Source organism: Rhyacophila brunnea, unplaced genomic scaffold (genome assembly GCF_057557595.1).
Source record: "Rhyacophila brunnea isolate RB1 unplaced genomic scaffold, BYU_Rbru_1.0 scaffold_22, whole genome shotgun sequence".
Lineage (NCBI taxonomy): Eukaryota > Metazoa > Arthropoda > Insecta > Trichoptera > Rhyacophilidae > Rhyacophila > Rhyacophila brunnea.
Genome location: NW_028232882.1, coordinates 30,000,001 through 30,017,776, shown reverse-complemented (window position 1 = coordinate 30,017,776; position 17,776 = coordinate 30,000,001). Strand labels below are relative to the sequence as shown.

Here is a 17,776-nt window from a genome sequence, read left to right as displayed (position 1 = left end):
AGTTGCCAGTTAGATTGACGTGTAAATTAGTATGTTATAGAAAATACATAGTGCCAACCGCTAAAAACAAAAAAAAACATGCGATTTTGACATGATTCGAAAATGTATGTATAAAAAAATGATAAAAAACGTTCATTGAGGCATGCAGTTGTCGATGCAATGCAGAAAAACGTGAGATGACTTCATTGTTGTACAGGTGATTTTGGTGATCGTTTAATTTAAAGGTTAAAAATGTGCTGCGGGATGGGAACATCAATCTGATTACATTTTAAACACCAAGATAAAGACGTTGCATACTATCTTCCCGTAGCGGCAGCTTACTGTGACGTCACGTGATAATACACCATATGAACCATAATATATTTCGCGCTTTATTATTTTCTTTTTTGATGGTTGTATCTATGATGCTCAGTCTTTTGCTACTGTCTCCCAGTTGTCTACTAGATGTAGCTTTATAATTTTACTCACCAAAATTTATCCATTTACGGATTTATTTATGGCAATAAAAATTTACATGTTAACTAAGTAACGAATATCGTAGTAGATTCTTTGGGTTTCTAGCGTGTGTCTTCCTTCCTTCTTTCCTCGACGTTTCGGGCTCTTTGCAGAGGCCATTATAAAGAGATGATTATGTTTTATGATGAAATGTAGTATAGGTATATGAATGTAAACGTTGCTCTAAGAATATCAAAAGGAATCTGATTAGCTAAGAGCAAACGTTGCCCAGAGGAAGGAAGAAGGACACACGCTGGGAACGCAAAAATCTATTAAGATAAAAAACAACCGTGAAAGCCTGAAACATTATATGAGTAACGGATATTTACGTGATCAGAAATGTCACTAATATGATATCCCTAATTAGGTCAAGGTTATCATTATTTACCTGTGCGAATCGATTCGCAAATAATTTGAATGATGTAATTTAAATAGGTAGACGTTAATACTTATAATACATGATTGATGTTTTCTTTATAATATACACAAATAAACATTTATACAGAAAAGGATGCCCGCAAACATAAGTGGCGTAGAAAACTATCGGACACCAGGGACCGTTTTATATCATGGAGTTCTGTCGCTGGTGAGTGAGTGTTAGAGTGTTTTATGTTAATTTGGTGTAAGTATTACTGACTGGTGTATCTGTGTTACTCAATGTTTTTCGATGTGCATATAACAAGTGATGGATTAACGTGAAAAGATAAATAAGCCCCGGGCGCAACTGATTTTCACACAAAACAGTGTAAACGGGGAAAATATTATTACAGTTTTACAGGTAAGGAAGTAAGTCAAAGTAGATGTTTAAATAAAAAAATCGGCTTCTTTGGCGTAACAAAACAAAAACAAAACTTGTGATAAACTAGATTCTTTGACTAGCTCTTAATTATCTTGTTAAATTACACACCCAAGAAAAAGGACCGCTTATTGGAACGCCGTTAGCTTATTTCTATACACTTTAACTTATATTACTAAATTATGTAATGGTTGTTTTTATTTTCAAAGTACCAAATGTCAATCTGACGTTTAATCGTTTGGTTACGTAAGGAATTGCAAATGGCCGAAAATGATAAATTCGTTGCCTAGGCAACGGAACAAATCTAAATTATAATATAATACTTTATAATCATCACGATTGCAGTATCATACTGTGGCGTAAAGTAAGTGCTTTCGGCTGATAACCGAACAATCGGTGGTTCGAATCCAATCGAGTGCGTTTTTTTCTGTGAAAAAATAAATTATGTGTTACATGTCACACGCCAAAAATACACTCTGATCTAATTTCCCAAACGCGCCAAAAGAAGTATAACTTCAAAAATATTTACTTGTTTTATTACGGGTATTTTTTATGTAAGTATTCAAAAAACAAAAAAATGTCACTCAGTATATAAATCACTGTTGAAGGGTTGATGTAGGTTGTGGGGATCTGACATACATAGTGCAAACGTGAGGATATTTCTTTGTTTACATTGAACTAATAATACAAATCGCAGATGGTATTGGTTAGTTTTTAAAATTCATTTAAACCATGCCTAAAGAAAACCATAATCCGATTATGTCCAATGCTAATAAGACCATATGGGCCTCCACAGAGTGGAGGTTTTGCATTAACAGATTTTTTTTACGACAAATGGATGTCAGCCACTTGTTCAGCCTCTTATGTCCATACTCTGACTTATACACAAATTCAAAAACAATATGTGTACTTGCCAGATTCAGGATTCGAACTGCGACCCACGATGTTATGGGTGACACTTAAACCGCGCGGTTAACCATAATATATATTAGATAAAAAAAAAACAATTCTCTACATATAACATAAGTAACTACATTATGCTATTAAATCATATATATTTTATAGATAGAAGAATATTTTTTACAACGTTTTTATTAGTTCGTATTCTTGTTTGTCCGGTGGTTGTTTGTCCAGTACAAATCTTGTAATCGCTTTTTAACTAACTTCCCGACTAGCTAGACATTTGAAACTTTAAGAATATATCAGAACACGATGCCAATGCATTCTTTTAATACTTTTAGCCATCTTTAAGTAGAATTGAATTCATTTTCAGTTAATTCAGTTTTTTATGAAAAGTTATTTCAGAAAAATCCGTAAAAAGTAAAAGACAGTTATTGGTTACTAAGGGGGTGGTCCTAGCAACTAAATTATTAATGTATACGTGCGTTACTATGGAAATCAAAATTAAATGTCAAAATGACATTTCAGTATTCTATTTGTTTGTTTGTTTGTTTTTTATTTACTTCATATTATCAAGTACAAGTTTGAGCATATTGAGCATAAAATTTTAACAGAAAATTTAAAAACGTTGTATATAAAAAGTTCTTTTTATCTTGTAATTATGTCTATTATGGTTTGGTTAGGCAGGGTTTAATCGAATTTTAAAAACCATAATATGCAATTTGTATTCTTAATACAATGAAAACAAATAAGTATGACCGACAAACTGTGCATAATTTTTGTCTGATCTCTACAACCTTATCACGGCTATTATAGTTTAATCAAGGCAAAGATTAATTGAATTAAAAAAAAAACTAACCGATACTCTCTACAATTTGTAATTTTACTTGGTTTGGTAGTACATAACTAAAAGTTTAATGAAAAAAAAAATACATATGACTGATAAAGGTTAGTCTGCAATGTAATATATAGAATCTCCACAGCCTAACTCTACCCTTTTCCACTGATATAAATGTTATAATACTATTTTCCTGGTATTACAGTCCAGTATAAGTTTTAAGCCTTCTCTTGATCCCGTCTTGAAGAAGTGTAAAAGGAACATGCATCCAGTTTTCTATCCACAGTGTATTAAGCTCTCGTTTAAAGTTATCTATCAAACTACATTTCTGGCACCTGATTTTTAAAATGTTGTTTTGCATGACTCGTTCGTTCAGTGTATAAGGTTCTCCATTACCATCCTAGATGTCCCACATTAATAATTATAACCACATGCAGATTCCTATATAGCTCATAGAGTTTTTCGTCAAGTCTCTTTCCACAAGATACCACGGAGTACCATCCTTTCAAAGTTTCCCAGTGACTCTTTGTGCAAGACTGGGTCAAAGTCACACATGAAAAAAATTACATTTGGAAAGCCTAATTCAAACACAGATCTGATCAACCTTGTACAAGGTAGGGGTAGCATTGAGTCAGATTTAACTATCTTGGTTATCTAAAACAAGAGATAAGTGGTGTTGGACATACTTATATGGAGGTGTATGGTAAACGAAACCAATGTGGTTATAACGAAAGGAAGAAAAATTTAAGATAATAATTTATGTAATCTTGTCAAGAGATTCAGTATTTAATTTGAATGCTAATTCATGATAAGTAAAAAAATATATTTATCGCTTGGTATTCAATATTAACTGTTTGACGTTTAGATTTTTATACTCCTACTAGACAGTATTGATAATAATTCATCATAGCTCTCTCCACTCCTACTCCTACTCTCTGGTCCTTAGTTTTTTATTGCTACATAGATCCACCGAACTTTCTAAGTTTGTCTATCCAGAGGGCTTTATGGCAAGCCCTGTGGACGTTTAGTGCCCCCTTGAGTACTTCTTTGAACGGCATTTGTCCAGCGGTTGTCCACTCGCCGAGCGATATGTCCGACATTGCCAAATCATCTGCTTTGCGACCTCGATCACAAAGTTCACTCTTGTATGCTTTCTTAGTCATTGGTTTCTTTTGTGATCTTTCCTCGTTACGCCCAACATGCACATTTCCATGCTACATTGCGCTACTCGTATTTTTTTTTTAAATTTCTCTTACATTAACAGTCAACTTTTCACACGCTGGTAGTTGAAACTAGCTGAACGTTGGTAGCACACGTTGGTTGAACACTTGCACTCTATGCCAGTTTGATTCTGCGGGAAATCGAGAAATTTCATCATACATACCACCCATCAATTAACATTTGTTATCTGAGATAGATGTAGCTATTGACAATCGATTTGATTGCCATTAATGAGGATTGCTTTTGGCTTAGCAAAGCAGTTTATCATTACTTTTGTCTTTGAGCTTTAAGTTGAAATCTTTAAGCCTGCTATGCAGCTTTCATTTGAAATCTCTTGCATTTTGTTCTAAATGTCTTCTGGCTCGTTTGCAAAGACAACGATGACATTTTCAATTCAATTCAATTCATTTATTTTTTAACATATTGTGGACATTACAGTGACTGAGGTATTAGCCGTTAATGGGGATCCCACTGTCCTCCCAGTCAAGTCACATGCCCCCTCAGAGATCTTACTAATAGGACAATAATTATAAAATTATTATTTATAAATTTAAACGTACATTTTGGTACTCATGCTGTGATCAAAACACGTTAAACAATTTAAATTTACGGTGAATATCAAATGATAAAAAATATTTAAAAATAATTACAAGACAAAAAGAACTTTTTTATATACCACGTTTTTAAATTTTCTGTTGAATCATATAAACTTGACAATTCTATGTATTAATAATTTAGGACACATAAGGCAATTGTCAACAAATCATTTTTTTTTGCTATTTTGCAACAAACAAACAAATATAGAATACTGAAATATCATTTTGATTTACGTAGTAACACATGTATATATTAATAATTTAGTTGCTAGGACCACCCCCTTAGCAACCCATAATAGTGGATTGGATTACAGATTTCTTCCGAAATAACTTTTCATATAAAACAGAATTAACTGAAAATGAATTCAATTCTACTTAAAAGTGGCTAAAAGTATTAAAAGAATGCATTGGCATCGTGTTCTGATATATTCTAAAAGTTTCAAATGTCTAGGTACTCGTAGTCGGGAAGTTAGTTAAAAATCGATTGCAAGATTTGTACTGGATAAACAACCACCGGACAAACAAGAATACGAGCTAAGAAAAACGTGGTACAATAATAATATTTATTTAAAACAAAATAGATACATTTTGAAATTTTAAACACGTATTATAAATAACTAAGCAGAAAAAAAAATCTTCTCGCATCGAAGGTATTCCGAACAAAGTAAACTCCTTTGGAAAAAAAAGTTTTAATCAATAATACAATCAGAGAATAAGTTTGCTCGGACGTGATTGGATTTGAAAACTTTTCAGGTTTCTGATAAAAGAAGAACATATGAATTTATTGAATTATACGTACAAATATAATATAAACTTTCTCTCGTATATTTGTTTATACTTACTTATACATAATAATATGATTGAGGATAAAAATAAAGTTTGACATTTAGTAACCCAAAACTATATTTTTACATTTCGAACATTGTTTATTAATGGATTGCAACCCTGGCAGAATTTTAAATCTCGAAATAAGAAATACTTCTTTTAGTGAGTTATTTGAAATTATATATAATAAAAAATATATATGCACATGTAGTAGCACATACTTGCTTGATTGATGATTTTGTTTATACAAAGTTTTATCATCATCAATTATGGCACTACAACCCTTGGTGGGTCTTAGTCTCCTTCAAAAACTTCCTCCACCCTGGAAGATCTAGCGCTGACACTCTCCAATTGTTTTGATCGAGCATTTTTAAATCTCCCGTGGTACAGTACAGCCATTTAGATTTCGGCCGTCCAGGCCTTCTCTTGCCATCGGGGATTGTGTACATAGCCCGCCTCGTCGGTATCTCCACCGGCATTCTATACACGTGGCCGATTCAGCGCAGTCTTTTATTTTTTCGCACCCATAAAGTGTGTATAGCTCCTCATTATACCCTGACCTCCAAATGCCACTTTTTTGAACAGATCCAAAGATTATTCTCAAAACTCTCCTCCAAAGATTTCCATACTTCTCTCATCCTGTTTGCTGAGTGCTCAGCGTTCTGATCCATATGTTAATACCGGGCGCAGGAGAGGGTAGGGCAAAGTTTTATAATTATGCAAACTATTTCAAATAATACCGTGAAAATTAGAAGAATTAGTATTTTCTATAAATATACCAACAGTTTAATTTAAGTATTTTTTATTAAAAAACGTATCCTGGGGTACCTACGTATTAATTTCAAGATTATCAGATGAAGTAGTTGATCAGGATTATATACCACTATACAATAATAATGGTAAATGACTGCGCTTTTCAGTGGGCTGTAATATGATGGGGATGATTCGGATGCTGGCGAGGGGAGGGAGGGTTTTACCAAAGATGCCTGGCACTGACCATTATATATTCAATTCAATTCAATTATTTTTTAAACATATTGTGGATATTAAAAATTATAAGTTTCAGACGTTCACAACATAACATCAAACATTATTATAAGGAAGAAAAAAAAACAGTAATAAAAGCGATAACAATGAAAATATAAAAAGAGAACTTATTATAAACATACAAAAGCAGTGAAAATACAGTTATACATATATAGAAATTCAAAGACCGAGTTTGCTAAGTAGATCCTATTTTAGGAATTTATAAAATAGCAGTCACCTAAACTCACCCTCACGCAAGTGGAATATATCAACACCCAAGAAATTTGGTTGAAGATAGTTATCGCCCTCCCAATTGGCATTGCCAGTGGAAGGTTAGTTCTGTTGGTATCATTGGTTATTGAGTCACCATATGCGCGGCGATTGACTGTCTAAACCAGTGTACGTAAAGACGCCTTAATGTTTTACATGTTATAGGTGTGTACACTCACTCGGTTGATGAATGACTACCGATTAATAGTAACCCTGGTAAGGATAATGGTGTTAAGTGGATAAGACATTTATATTGTATTCGGGCCGCCATAATTGGCCCAACCAGTAAATGTCGGAACAAATCAATAGAAAATTCTATCAATAATAGGTGGTCTAATAATAATATTAAGAGTTACTTTAGAATGGATGACAATGATGATAAATTAGTGACATTTCAATGCAGGAGGGTTGATGTAGTTAAAAATGAAAGTTATCACGTGGTCACAATGCTTAATAAAATAAAGAAAATTTATATTAGAAATGAAATATTTCGAATAAAATTTTAAATACAGTTTTCTATATACTATGTTGCAACGGAATGGACCGGATGGCTTGGTAAAAGGTCTCACAACCCTCTCAGAAAAAATGTAACATAAAGATTATTATCCGATTTTCAAGTATAAGTGTACAGACGTGTAGTTGACCACCTATACTTAAGGTGATGTCTATTAGTATTTTTTTTAAACCCTACTCTCCGAAAATGGTGTGATTTTTTTAAAATAATGCAATTGGTTTTGGCCAAGTCTTACAAACACAATAGTGAATCATCTCATATGCCCTGGCGATGCATTATTGTATTGGTAACAGTATGTATATATCGTCACCTTACTATTAAAACCTCGTAAGTCTGTTTGAGAAGAATGTTGAGAGGAAGGAAAAAACGTATTAAGAACAGTATTTTAAACACCTCTCTAATCGATGAATCTGCTAACATTGATTGTAAAATACGAGGTTTTAATACCACGTTTGAAACCACGAGAAAATTAATCAATTACAATTTGTCGATAGATTGACAGCATGATACCAGTCTAGAGAACCAAGGTTTTGATATGATTTAAAAAAAATTGTTTAAATTTTGTCGAAAAATCTTCATTTTCCCATAATATTGGACTTACGAGGTCTTAATAGTAAAGTGACGATATGATGATTTATAAGCACAAAAATTAACGTTTTGAATAATCCTAAGATCATTATTTAATAAAATTCACAAACTGTATTATCTCGATTTAAAATACACGAATGGTAGCCATCTGTTGATGACATTAGAGACACCCTCAGATCACACGAATTGAACAGAACCCGTAAGATATTTTGGATGGTTCTGTCACTGGATATCGCAACTATTATTCACTTCCCATATAATTAAAACACAACGTATTGAGCATCAGGCAATGCAACCACTCATTGATTGATGGTCTAGGCCGGGTTTTCTTTTATTTATTGTTTTGTGTTGTACAATATTTATTTGTTAGTGATATGTTATGTCTATATGTTTTAATTTTTGTTAAATGTATATTATTAAATTTATCAAAATCTGATATAAAATACTAACAAAGTTCTCTCAACTTCTCTCAACGGTATTGATAATACAATAAAAACAATGGCGGCTCTCGTGGTACAGTGCGTAAGGCGCTTGCCTTCCACCCGAGAGGTCCTGGGTTCGATTCCCGGTCAGGACACACAATATTTATGTAATTTTCTTAAAGCCTGGGTGTTTGCAATTGTTCAAAATTACTAACAACCACCTTGTACGAAAAAGCAAAGACATGGTTATTAATAATTCAAAAAAAAAAAAAACTGATAATGATGAAATTATTACAAAGTCATTTCACATTACAGGACAATTTACAAATTGTGGTGTTTCCATGCTTGAAGCATGTTTTGAAAAAAATATAGCATGTGTTTAGGAAGTAAAATAAAATAATTGTAAATTTACCTATAACCAGGTAGGTCGGCAGGTGGGTATAGGTGGGTGGAGAGATGTAGATAATGTTTTTTTTAAGAAACAAAATCAAACCTGGAAAAGGTTCTGCTTTTTCACCCGGAACAATTTGGACGTTCTAACAGATGTGGGAATTTGAAAGTTATACGCTTTGAATAAAATGTTATGAATAATACGTTAAACCAATAAAAAAGCATTTAGAAAAAAATATAAGAGTATTGGCTAATTGAATTAACACATATCCAAACACACGTGTTTGAATAAAAATAACTAGCATTACCATCATAACTCGTAATTTAGTGTCCCGGCCTGCAGTGACGTCCCGTGGGGGTAGGCAAGTTGAGTGTCACTTGGGGGCGGCAAATCGAGGAGAATCATTAGGTATATATAGAAATAGCTACCTAAACTTAGTAACAACTAAAATATATTTTCATTAAAATAATCAGCTCACTGGTTGGAAACAAAATGTATTACTTAACATAAAAGATTTAACAGGAGTTAATTTTTTTTGTCGGGTTCGTGATGTCTAGTCTACTTCCGTTGTCCTTGGACGTCACGTCTTTGATGGTCAGCAATGACACGTGCAGATTTGCTAATTATTTTTGCCAGTCACTCGCGAGTTTTGCAAGTTATCAGGTGTATTTTTAAATGCATTTGAAACCGTGGACTCGTAATATTGTCTATTGAAGCAGAGATGGCATTTACTTAAATAGAATTAGATTTAGCGGTAATTATATTTTGTTAGTAATGTATCTATACAACACATTTGAGGCGTATATTATCAAAACCTGCTTAACTCCACGAACACAATTGTTGGCAAAAGCGAAAAAACTGCTGTGGGCTTAATTATTGCAAAATATAAGAAAAGATAAAATTAATGAATAAAGAAGTAGATAATAACACGTCACCTGCCGGGTTTTAATTGGACGAAAAATCAAAATGGCGGTTTTTATCTCTGATGTCATTGGTTGTATAGATATGAGTCTATTTTGAAATTAAACCATTAAGGATTTGAGCACGATTTGATACTGAACATGATTTTCAACATGAATTATCTCTGTATTTAAAGCAGTTACGCAAACGAATGACTATTTATTCTATAGGTATTGCCATAGAGAACAGTTTGGCATCAAAATTTGAAAAAAAATCGAAAATGGTCGTTAGGTATCTTTTGATAATAAATAAGGTGCTCATTTCTTAGATATTGGAGTCATGAAAGGATGTTGAAAAATACTGTTTAAAAAAATGGGGCGACATTTTTTATAGGGACGTCACTGTCGGCTGTCTAATACCCGTCTTGGTTTATATCGTAGCATGTTGTACAAACAATGTTCTGTTTCATAAGTACTGTATTTAAAATATTAAAATTGTTTTTTTTCCTTCAATTTTCTGTAGACGGTGGTGGCCTGCAGGCATCTTCAGCATGTGGGTCGCGGCGCTCGAGCGGCCTCCGCTTGACCCCCAGAGCCTCCTTGGTCTGCGGTATGGGAAGTGGCGGGAGCGACTCCCGCCGAGGGTCTGCCCAGAAGGTCTCCCCAAGGGCGAGTCTGGCTCCCCCACCAGACCTGGACATCACAGAGGACGGGACTGTCGTACTCAGGTAGGATGATTACCTGTTATGTTCTGCGGTTGTTTTTTTTTTTAAATTTTATTGATGTTATGTCATTACAAGGTGCCATAATATATAGAAGTATTATAATACAAATTATATAAATGATTATAAACAGTAGCCATGCAATAGATTAATATGTAATTACTAATAACAAAATAATTACAAGTTAAAAATAACTTTTTACACACCACGTTTTTAAATTTTCTGTTGAATCATATAAACTTGACAATTCTATGTATTAATAAAAACTTTTTATTGTACTTGATAGAAATACTGAATAACTATTATAGAATACAGAAATGTCATTGTGACATTTCATATTGATTTCCACAGTAAAGCACGTATATATTAATAATCTAGTTGCTACGACCCCTTAGCAACCAATAATAATAGTGAGTGGTAAATATTACTTTTAACGATTTTTTTCCGAAACATACAAGACAGAATTAACTGAAAATGAATTCAATTCTGCTTAAAGATGGCCAAAAGTATTAAAGAGAAAATTAGAAGTATTAAGTACCTATTTAGAAGTATTAAAAATTTTAGTCGGGAAGTAAGTTAAAAATCTTGGACAAACAAGAAAAAATGTGTACTCCACAAGAAAAAATCTGTACCGGACAAACAAGAATACGATCTAATAAAAACGTGGTAAAATATACCTACAGTAAGAAATTCAGTGAAAGTAAATTTTTATGTAATATAAAAGTAAAATAATCAAAGAACAATAATAAATTTAATCTTTTTAATATGTCCACAAACATTGAGAAAACATGCTTCCCAAATTTTTCCTCAGTAGCATTTCTTCATCTAAATCGTCAAAGCACTTTCCAACTTTTCGCATAGCACGTCGATAGTGATTCGGTCAAGAATACTGGCGGTTCTCGTGGTGCAGTACGTAAGGCACTGGTCTTCTATCCGGGAGTTCCGGGTTCGATTCCCGGTGAGGTCACAATATATTTATGTGATTTTCTCAAAGCCTGGGTGTTTGTGATTGATATTACTAAAATATACGAATGTTTCACTACACTACAGTCATTAGGTCTCTTGGATTATTGTAGTGTTATGAATAGTTAAAATATCAAATAAGTTAATAGCACGATACACAGCATCATAAAATATAACATTCGACCTACTATAGGGTAGCAACAGGGAACTCAGAAATGATGGGAACTAAAATACCTAACGGGTAAGGAAAAGCAGGCAACCGATCTCGAGTAAGGAAGAATATGGGATCATCATAAAATATAACATTCGACCTACTATAGGGTAGCAACAGGGAACTCAGAAATGATGGGAACTAAAATACCTAACGGGTAAGGAGAAGCAGGCAACCGATCTCGAGTAAGGAAGAATATGGGATCATCATAAAATATAACATTCGACCTACTATAGGGTAGCAACAGGGAACTCAGAAATGATGGGAACTAAAATACCTAACGGGTAAGGAGAAGCAGGCAACCGATCTCGAGTAAGGAAGAATATGGGATAAATTTAAACACGCGTCAAGAATACGTTATACGTCGAATACTGACAACGTCTCTCGGTTTATGCATTGACACTCATTTAATATTGATATATTACACGCACTATTGCACGTCTATAATGCGTGGTTCATTTTCGTAGGACATTCACACATTCAAAATCCTACGTCAAAATTGACTGTATAGGTATATAGCCTATAGGAGTTCTATATATTATCTGTTCAGTGGGTAGCATAAAGACTGCAGAGTTACGAGTGATATTGATGCGAACATGAAAATTAATATTTTACAACAAAAATGGATTATAAATTATTAACCCACGAATGGGTAAAAAAAAATCTTTAAAAAACCTTTTCACTGCCAGCCAAATTTGACCAGCAAAAAATATGAAATACGCATATAATGATGAAAAATTGTGAAATATAACCAAATTGACTCATGTCTTTATTTCTTCGTCACCATTTCAAAAACCGGTGTTTTGGTATCGATAAATACTGAGATTCCGGTTTTGGAATACCGGTATTGCAATCCCTAAAACCACATAAAATTTGCCATAAAAGACATTACCTTTCTTAAGATACTTGATAGTGTTTGTTTATTTATTATATTTTTTTACCACGTTTTTCTTGAGTCGTATTCTTGTTTGTCCGGTGGTTGTTTATCCAGTACAAATCTTCAAATCAATTTTTAACTAACTTCCCGACTAGCTAGATATTTGAAACTTTTAGAATATATCAGAACACGATGCCAATGCATTGTGTTCTGATATATTAGCCATCTTTAAGTAAAATTGAATTCATGTTCAGTTAATTCTGTTTTGTATGAGAAGTTATTTTGGAAAAAATCCGTAAAAAGTAAAACACTATTATTGGTTGCTAGGGGTCTGGGGTCCTAGCAACTAAATTATTAATATACACGTGCGTTACTATGGAAATCAAAATGACATTTCAGTATTCTATATTTGTTTGTTTGTTGCAAAATTGCAAAAAAATAAAATGTTGATAATTGCCTTATTTGTCCTAAATTATTAATACATAGAATTGTCAAGTTTATATGATTCAACAAAAAATTAAAAAACGTGGTATATAAAAAGTTCTTTTTATCTAATAATTGTTTATATTGAATTAAGTATTCGCAGTTAGTTGTAACTATTTAAAAATGGAAACTGTAATTTTGTATGTATTTTAATACATTAATCACAATAGGAAAGCTGTAATTATTTCTATGGAAATTTATACGTCAACGCTCAGAAAAGTTAAGGCTCATATTATAAAAGCAATTATTGTAGTGCGGTGTGAAAGCTTTGAAGTTTAATTGAATTCGTGTTCTCACTTCCGGGACAAACGAGTCATATTCTAATCCAAGCGCAGGCTTATGCATTAAACTTTCACTGCATCTGAGAGTATTTCCTAGAGTTTCCATGGAATTGGGATTAAATGTTTTGAAATCAGTAGTTAAGCCATACTTAATTACAGAGTTTACGTTGTAATTTAAGCCATCGCAACTATTACATCATTCTATTAATTACTAATGTATAAGTTAGTGACGGAGAAGTGTGAGGGGCGATATCTGTCCTTGTATACCATGATTTGTAACAATTTAATATGTCGCTGTGTTTAAATGATAACTTTGTTCAATATAGCGACTCAATCCCTTATCACATCTTATTATTTCGTACCTTCATTCTCCCAAGTCATTTGAGACGGTCTTTTGCAGTTGTTTCCACGTTAGAGAAAAACTAGCCGGCGCTCATCCGGAAGGATGGAGATCGCCTCAAGGGTCGAAAAAGAATGCAACACTCATTCCAGACTCATTTAGAGTCTGGGAATCCACGGCATGGAAACTAATTCCTAGCGTGGATTTCACTGCTTTGGACAGAGCGCGGAGCCACCACCTGAGAAAGAGAATCTCATGCTCTGCACCACAAAATGGTGGCAATAAGGTGGGTGTATTGGAGAGCAGACAAAGAACGAGGTTAATACTAATTCAATAATTTTATAGTATACCTAACTTAAAATGTCCTATTACGTATTGTTAACACATGTGATTTTGATGATTAAAGTAGTTATAGCTACAATATATTCATAGAGCAAATACATACAAATGAGTATGCAACACCTTATATTTTAGATAAATTTAGAGCAATTGAAATTAACAGAAATTTTTAAAATTAATTAATACAAACCATGCCCTTGCTTTTTCGTACAACGTGGTTCAAATAGATATTTACATATAGTTTTATATATTTGCGTTTGTGGTTTAAGTGTTATGTTAAGTTTGTAGTGAGTTATGTTCCTCCATATTATATTTCCTTATTTTTTTTAATAGCAAGAATTAGATATTATGTTGTGTTCAATAATTAGAATGTTACATTTTAAATATTGTGAATTATTCGTTGAATAAAAAAAGTAATTAATTAAAAATTATTAGCAAGTTCAAGGAAGTTATAACACTAAAATATCTTGTAGTGATCCGTGACGTCGGTTAGTATTAAAGTAATACCTACTTTGATTTTAAATACAAAAGTCGATAGCCAATAATAGCTCAATTTAGAAAACACTTTAGAGTATTATAAGAGACATTAGTTAAAATTAGTTAAGTATGGTACCTTTAGCATAGTGGTCTATGTGCGTGGGCGCGAAATCCGAGAGATGCAGATTCGATCCAGCGGGGTCTTACTTTTTTCAAAAAGATTTTGTTCTATTGGTTTTTAATATATTTTCTCAGAAGTGTTCAATAATTAGAATGTTGCATTCTTAAATCTTGTGAATTATTCATTGAATAAAAAAAGTAATTAATTAAAAAAAATATTAGTCAAATTTAAAAATATAATAATATGTAAGATGCATTGGCGGCCTTAGGCCCGAAAAAGTAGTAGGTCAATTTTGAATATATTATTTTAATTTGCCTTTTCGTTGTATACTTAAAAGACGTATTGCAAATTGGCTTTTTATACAATATAGAAAAAGTGCTAGAATTTGTTATAGGTAGATACTTACATACATTTACATTTTTCACATCGTCAACCATCGTTAACCAAAATTGCATACAACATGTTATGATTTTTTGTAAATTAGGTCCGCTTGTCACGTCGCCAATGCCATAAAACTTCACAAAAATGTTATAAATCACTAAAAACCAAATTTTGTGTGTCTATTTATTATAATAACTGTACCAAATACTATTTATACTTTATTAATACGATTAAAACAACTTTTTCAACTATCAAAAGTACGAGTCGTCGTCGCGTACTGTAGTAGGTACCAACTGTACGACCAGGGAACTCAGAAATATTTATTTTCTGTGTGTACAACAATACAAATCGGCAATGACCGAAATGAAGCCTAATGGTGCGGCAAAATAATATGAAGAAAAAAATGCTTTGAGCTTTCTGTCCGTCTCACATATGAAAAAAGAGAGAATGAAATATAAAGTAGTTCCGGCAGATTGTAAATTGACCTAAGCGTGTTGAAACGAGAAGTTGGACGTTGAGAATGAGACTTGTGTGTATTGTAACTACATATACATACATAATATGCATTAACGTGCATCTAACGTTGACGCTTTAGCGTAGCCGATAGGTAATAATAATTATTACTAGCTGATCTTCGCCAGCATGTGTCGCTAGTAATAATTATAATTGACATTCTATAGATATTTTAGGAAGGTCAATGACCATTTGACCTAAAGGACCAGTCGCCATTGGTAAGATGTAAGGTTATTTAAATAAATTTGTATTTAATATTTTTTGTTTTTTAGAATTATTAATAACCATGTCCTTGCTTTTTCGTACAAGGTGGTTGTTAGTAATTTTGAACAATCGCAAACACCCAGACTTTGAGAAAAACACATAAATGTTTTTGTCATGACCGGGAATCGAACGCAGAACTCTCGGGCGGAAGGACAGCGCCTTACCCACTGCACCACGAGAGCCGCCTGTATTTAATATTAAAATATAGATACAATTTAAATAAGATCTTTGGTTTTATAATATATTATATTACTTTCTTACTGTTATATTTAAAATCCGGATAACTTGAAAGTTATGATCGAGTATGTATGAAATCTTTTCCAAAAATGCTCCGATGGTCTCATCCGCGCTCGATTACAAGACGTCTGGAGTTTCTTCACAAAAGTTTTATGGGGAAGTTTCAAACAACACTCGATGATTACAGAGTGCATCACGGTGCCCGCTTAAGTTTCTAGCTGATTACGTGAAAAGCACTCTGTTCCAAAGGCGAAACACGTAAAACATGGGCGACTGGAGGAAAACTGGTTAGAGCTCCTTGATTGAAAACCGCGAGTAAACACAAAGGTTACTGCATGTTCGCAATTGCTGCTTGTGGGTGTTGACATCAGTTATTTTGGTAACTACACTTGGAAGTGAAATATTCAATTAATAACTATAAATACGTCAAATGATTTTAACATAACGTCGCTGTTCTGGCAGAACACACTACCTGGAGAATACTAGTTTTGAGTAATTTGACTTTGAAGTTGTTAAAATGTTTAAATGGTCTATCATGTGAGTTTATTAAGTAATCGTAAAAAGGATGACTTTAAAAGAAAGACTGTTTATTTATTAAGAAGGTTTCCAGACGGTAAAGCTTAAAATAAGGAACATTTTGGTATAACTAACTCAATATGTCATTTTTTCGAATTAGTGTCTTCTGTCAGAACAGTGACGATAAAAAAAAAATAACTAAAACCAATTTAAAATACACTACAAATAGTATTATATATGTTTGTAATCTAGTTTTGATGCAAATATTACATATAATATGTAATTTACTTATTATTAGTGGAACACTCATCCTAGCATGTAGGTATGAAAAGATATCTAAATTCTTGTTATTACCACGTTTTTATTACCTCGTATTCTTGTTTGTCAGGTGGTTCTTTATCCAGTACAATCAATTTTTAACTAACTTCCCGACTAGCTAGACATTTTAAACTTTTAGAATACATCAGAACACGATGCTAATGCATACTTTTAGCCATCTTTAAGTAGAATTGAATTCATTTTCAGTTAATTCTGTTTTGTATGAAGAGTTATTTCGGAAGAAATCCGTAATCCAATCCACTATTATTGGTTGCTAAGGGGGTGGTCCTAGCAACTAAATTATTAATATATATGTGCGTTATTATGGGAATCAAAATGACATTTCAGTATTCTATATTTGTTTGTTTGTTGCAAAATAGCAAAAAAATGATTTGTTGACAATTGCCTTATTTGTCCTAAATTATTAATACATAGAATAATTGTCAAGTTTATATGATTAAATAGGAAATTTATAAACGTGGTAAGTATATAAAAAGTTATTTTTATCTTTTAATTATATATTAAGATTTTTTTGCTGGAATCTATATTTTGAAACATGTGTACGTAAAATAATAGAAAAAAAGATTACCTAAAAACCTCTATAAAGTTGGTATGTACCTAATCTTATCATATTTTTTTACAACTACCAAGAAAAATATCATAAGTATATAAATATTATTTACACAATAATTAACAATTGATGAAGTCATGAAAATGGCCAGAATACCTTCTAAACCCTTTTAATAACTCTTTTCCATGCTTTACAAAATGTTCATAATTCTTATATGAAACTACCACAATATATTATGCACGTATAATTTAATCCATAACTATTTTTTTCATTGCGTTATGAGAACGACAGTGACGCTATTTGTATTATTTGTTTTGTTCATCAGTGATCGACATTAAAATAATATAATTAAAGTTGTAACTACGCATAGTATCAATGAAT

The 17,776-nt window shown here is 32.5% G+C and overlaps 1 protein-coding gene across 1 annotated transcript in view; it reads left to right on the top strand.

Moving 5' to 3' along the window:
- LOC147070327 (uncharacterized) overlaps positions 1 to 17,776 on the top strand; it is a 160,031-nt gene that overhangs the window by 76,558 nt on the left and 65,697 nt on the right. The window contains exon 3 of the mRNA XM_085949876.1: positions 10,305 to 10,509. Coding sequence (XP_085806002.1) covers positions 10,305 to 10,509 — 205 coding nt within the window. The remainder of the gene's footprint in view (positions 1 to 10,304; positions 10,510 to 17,776) is intronic.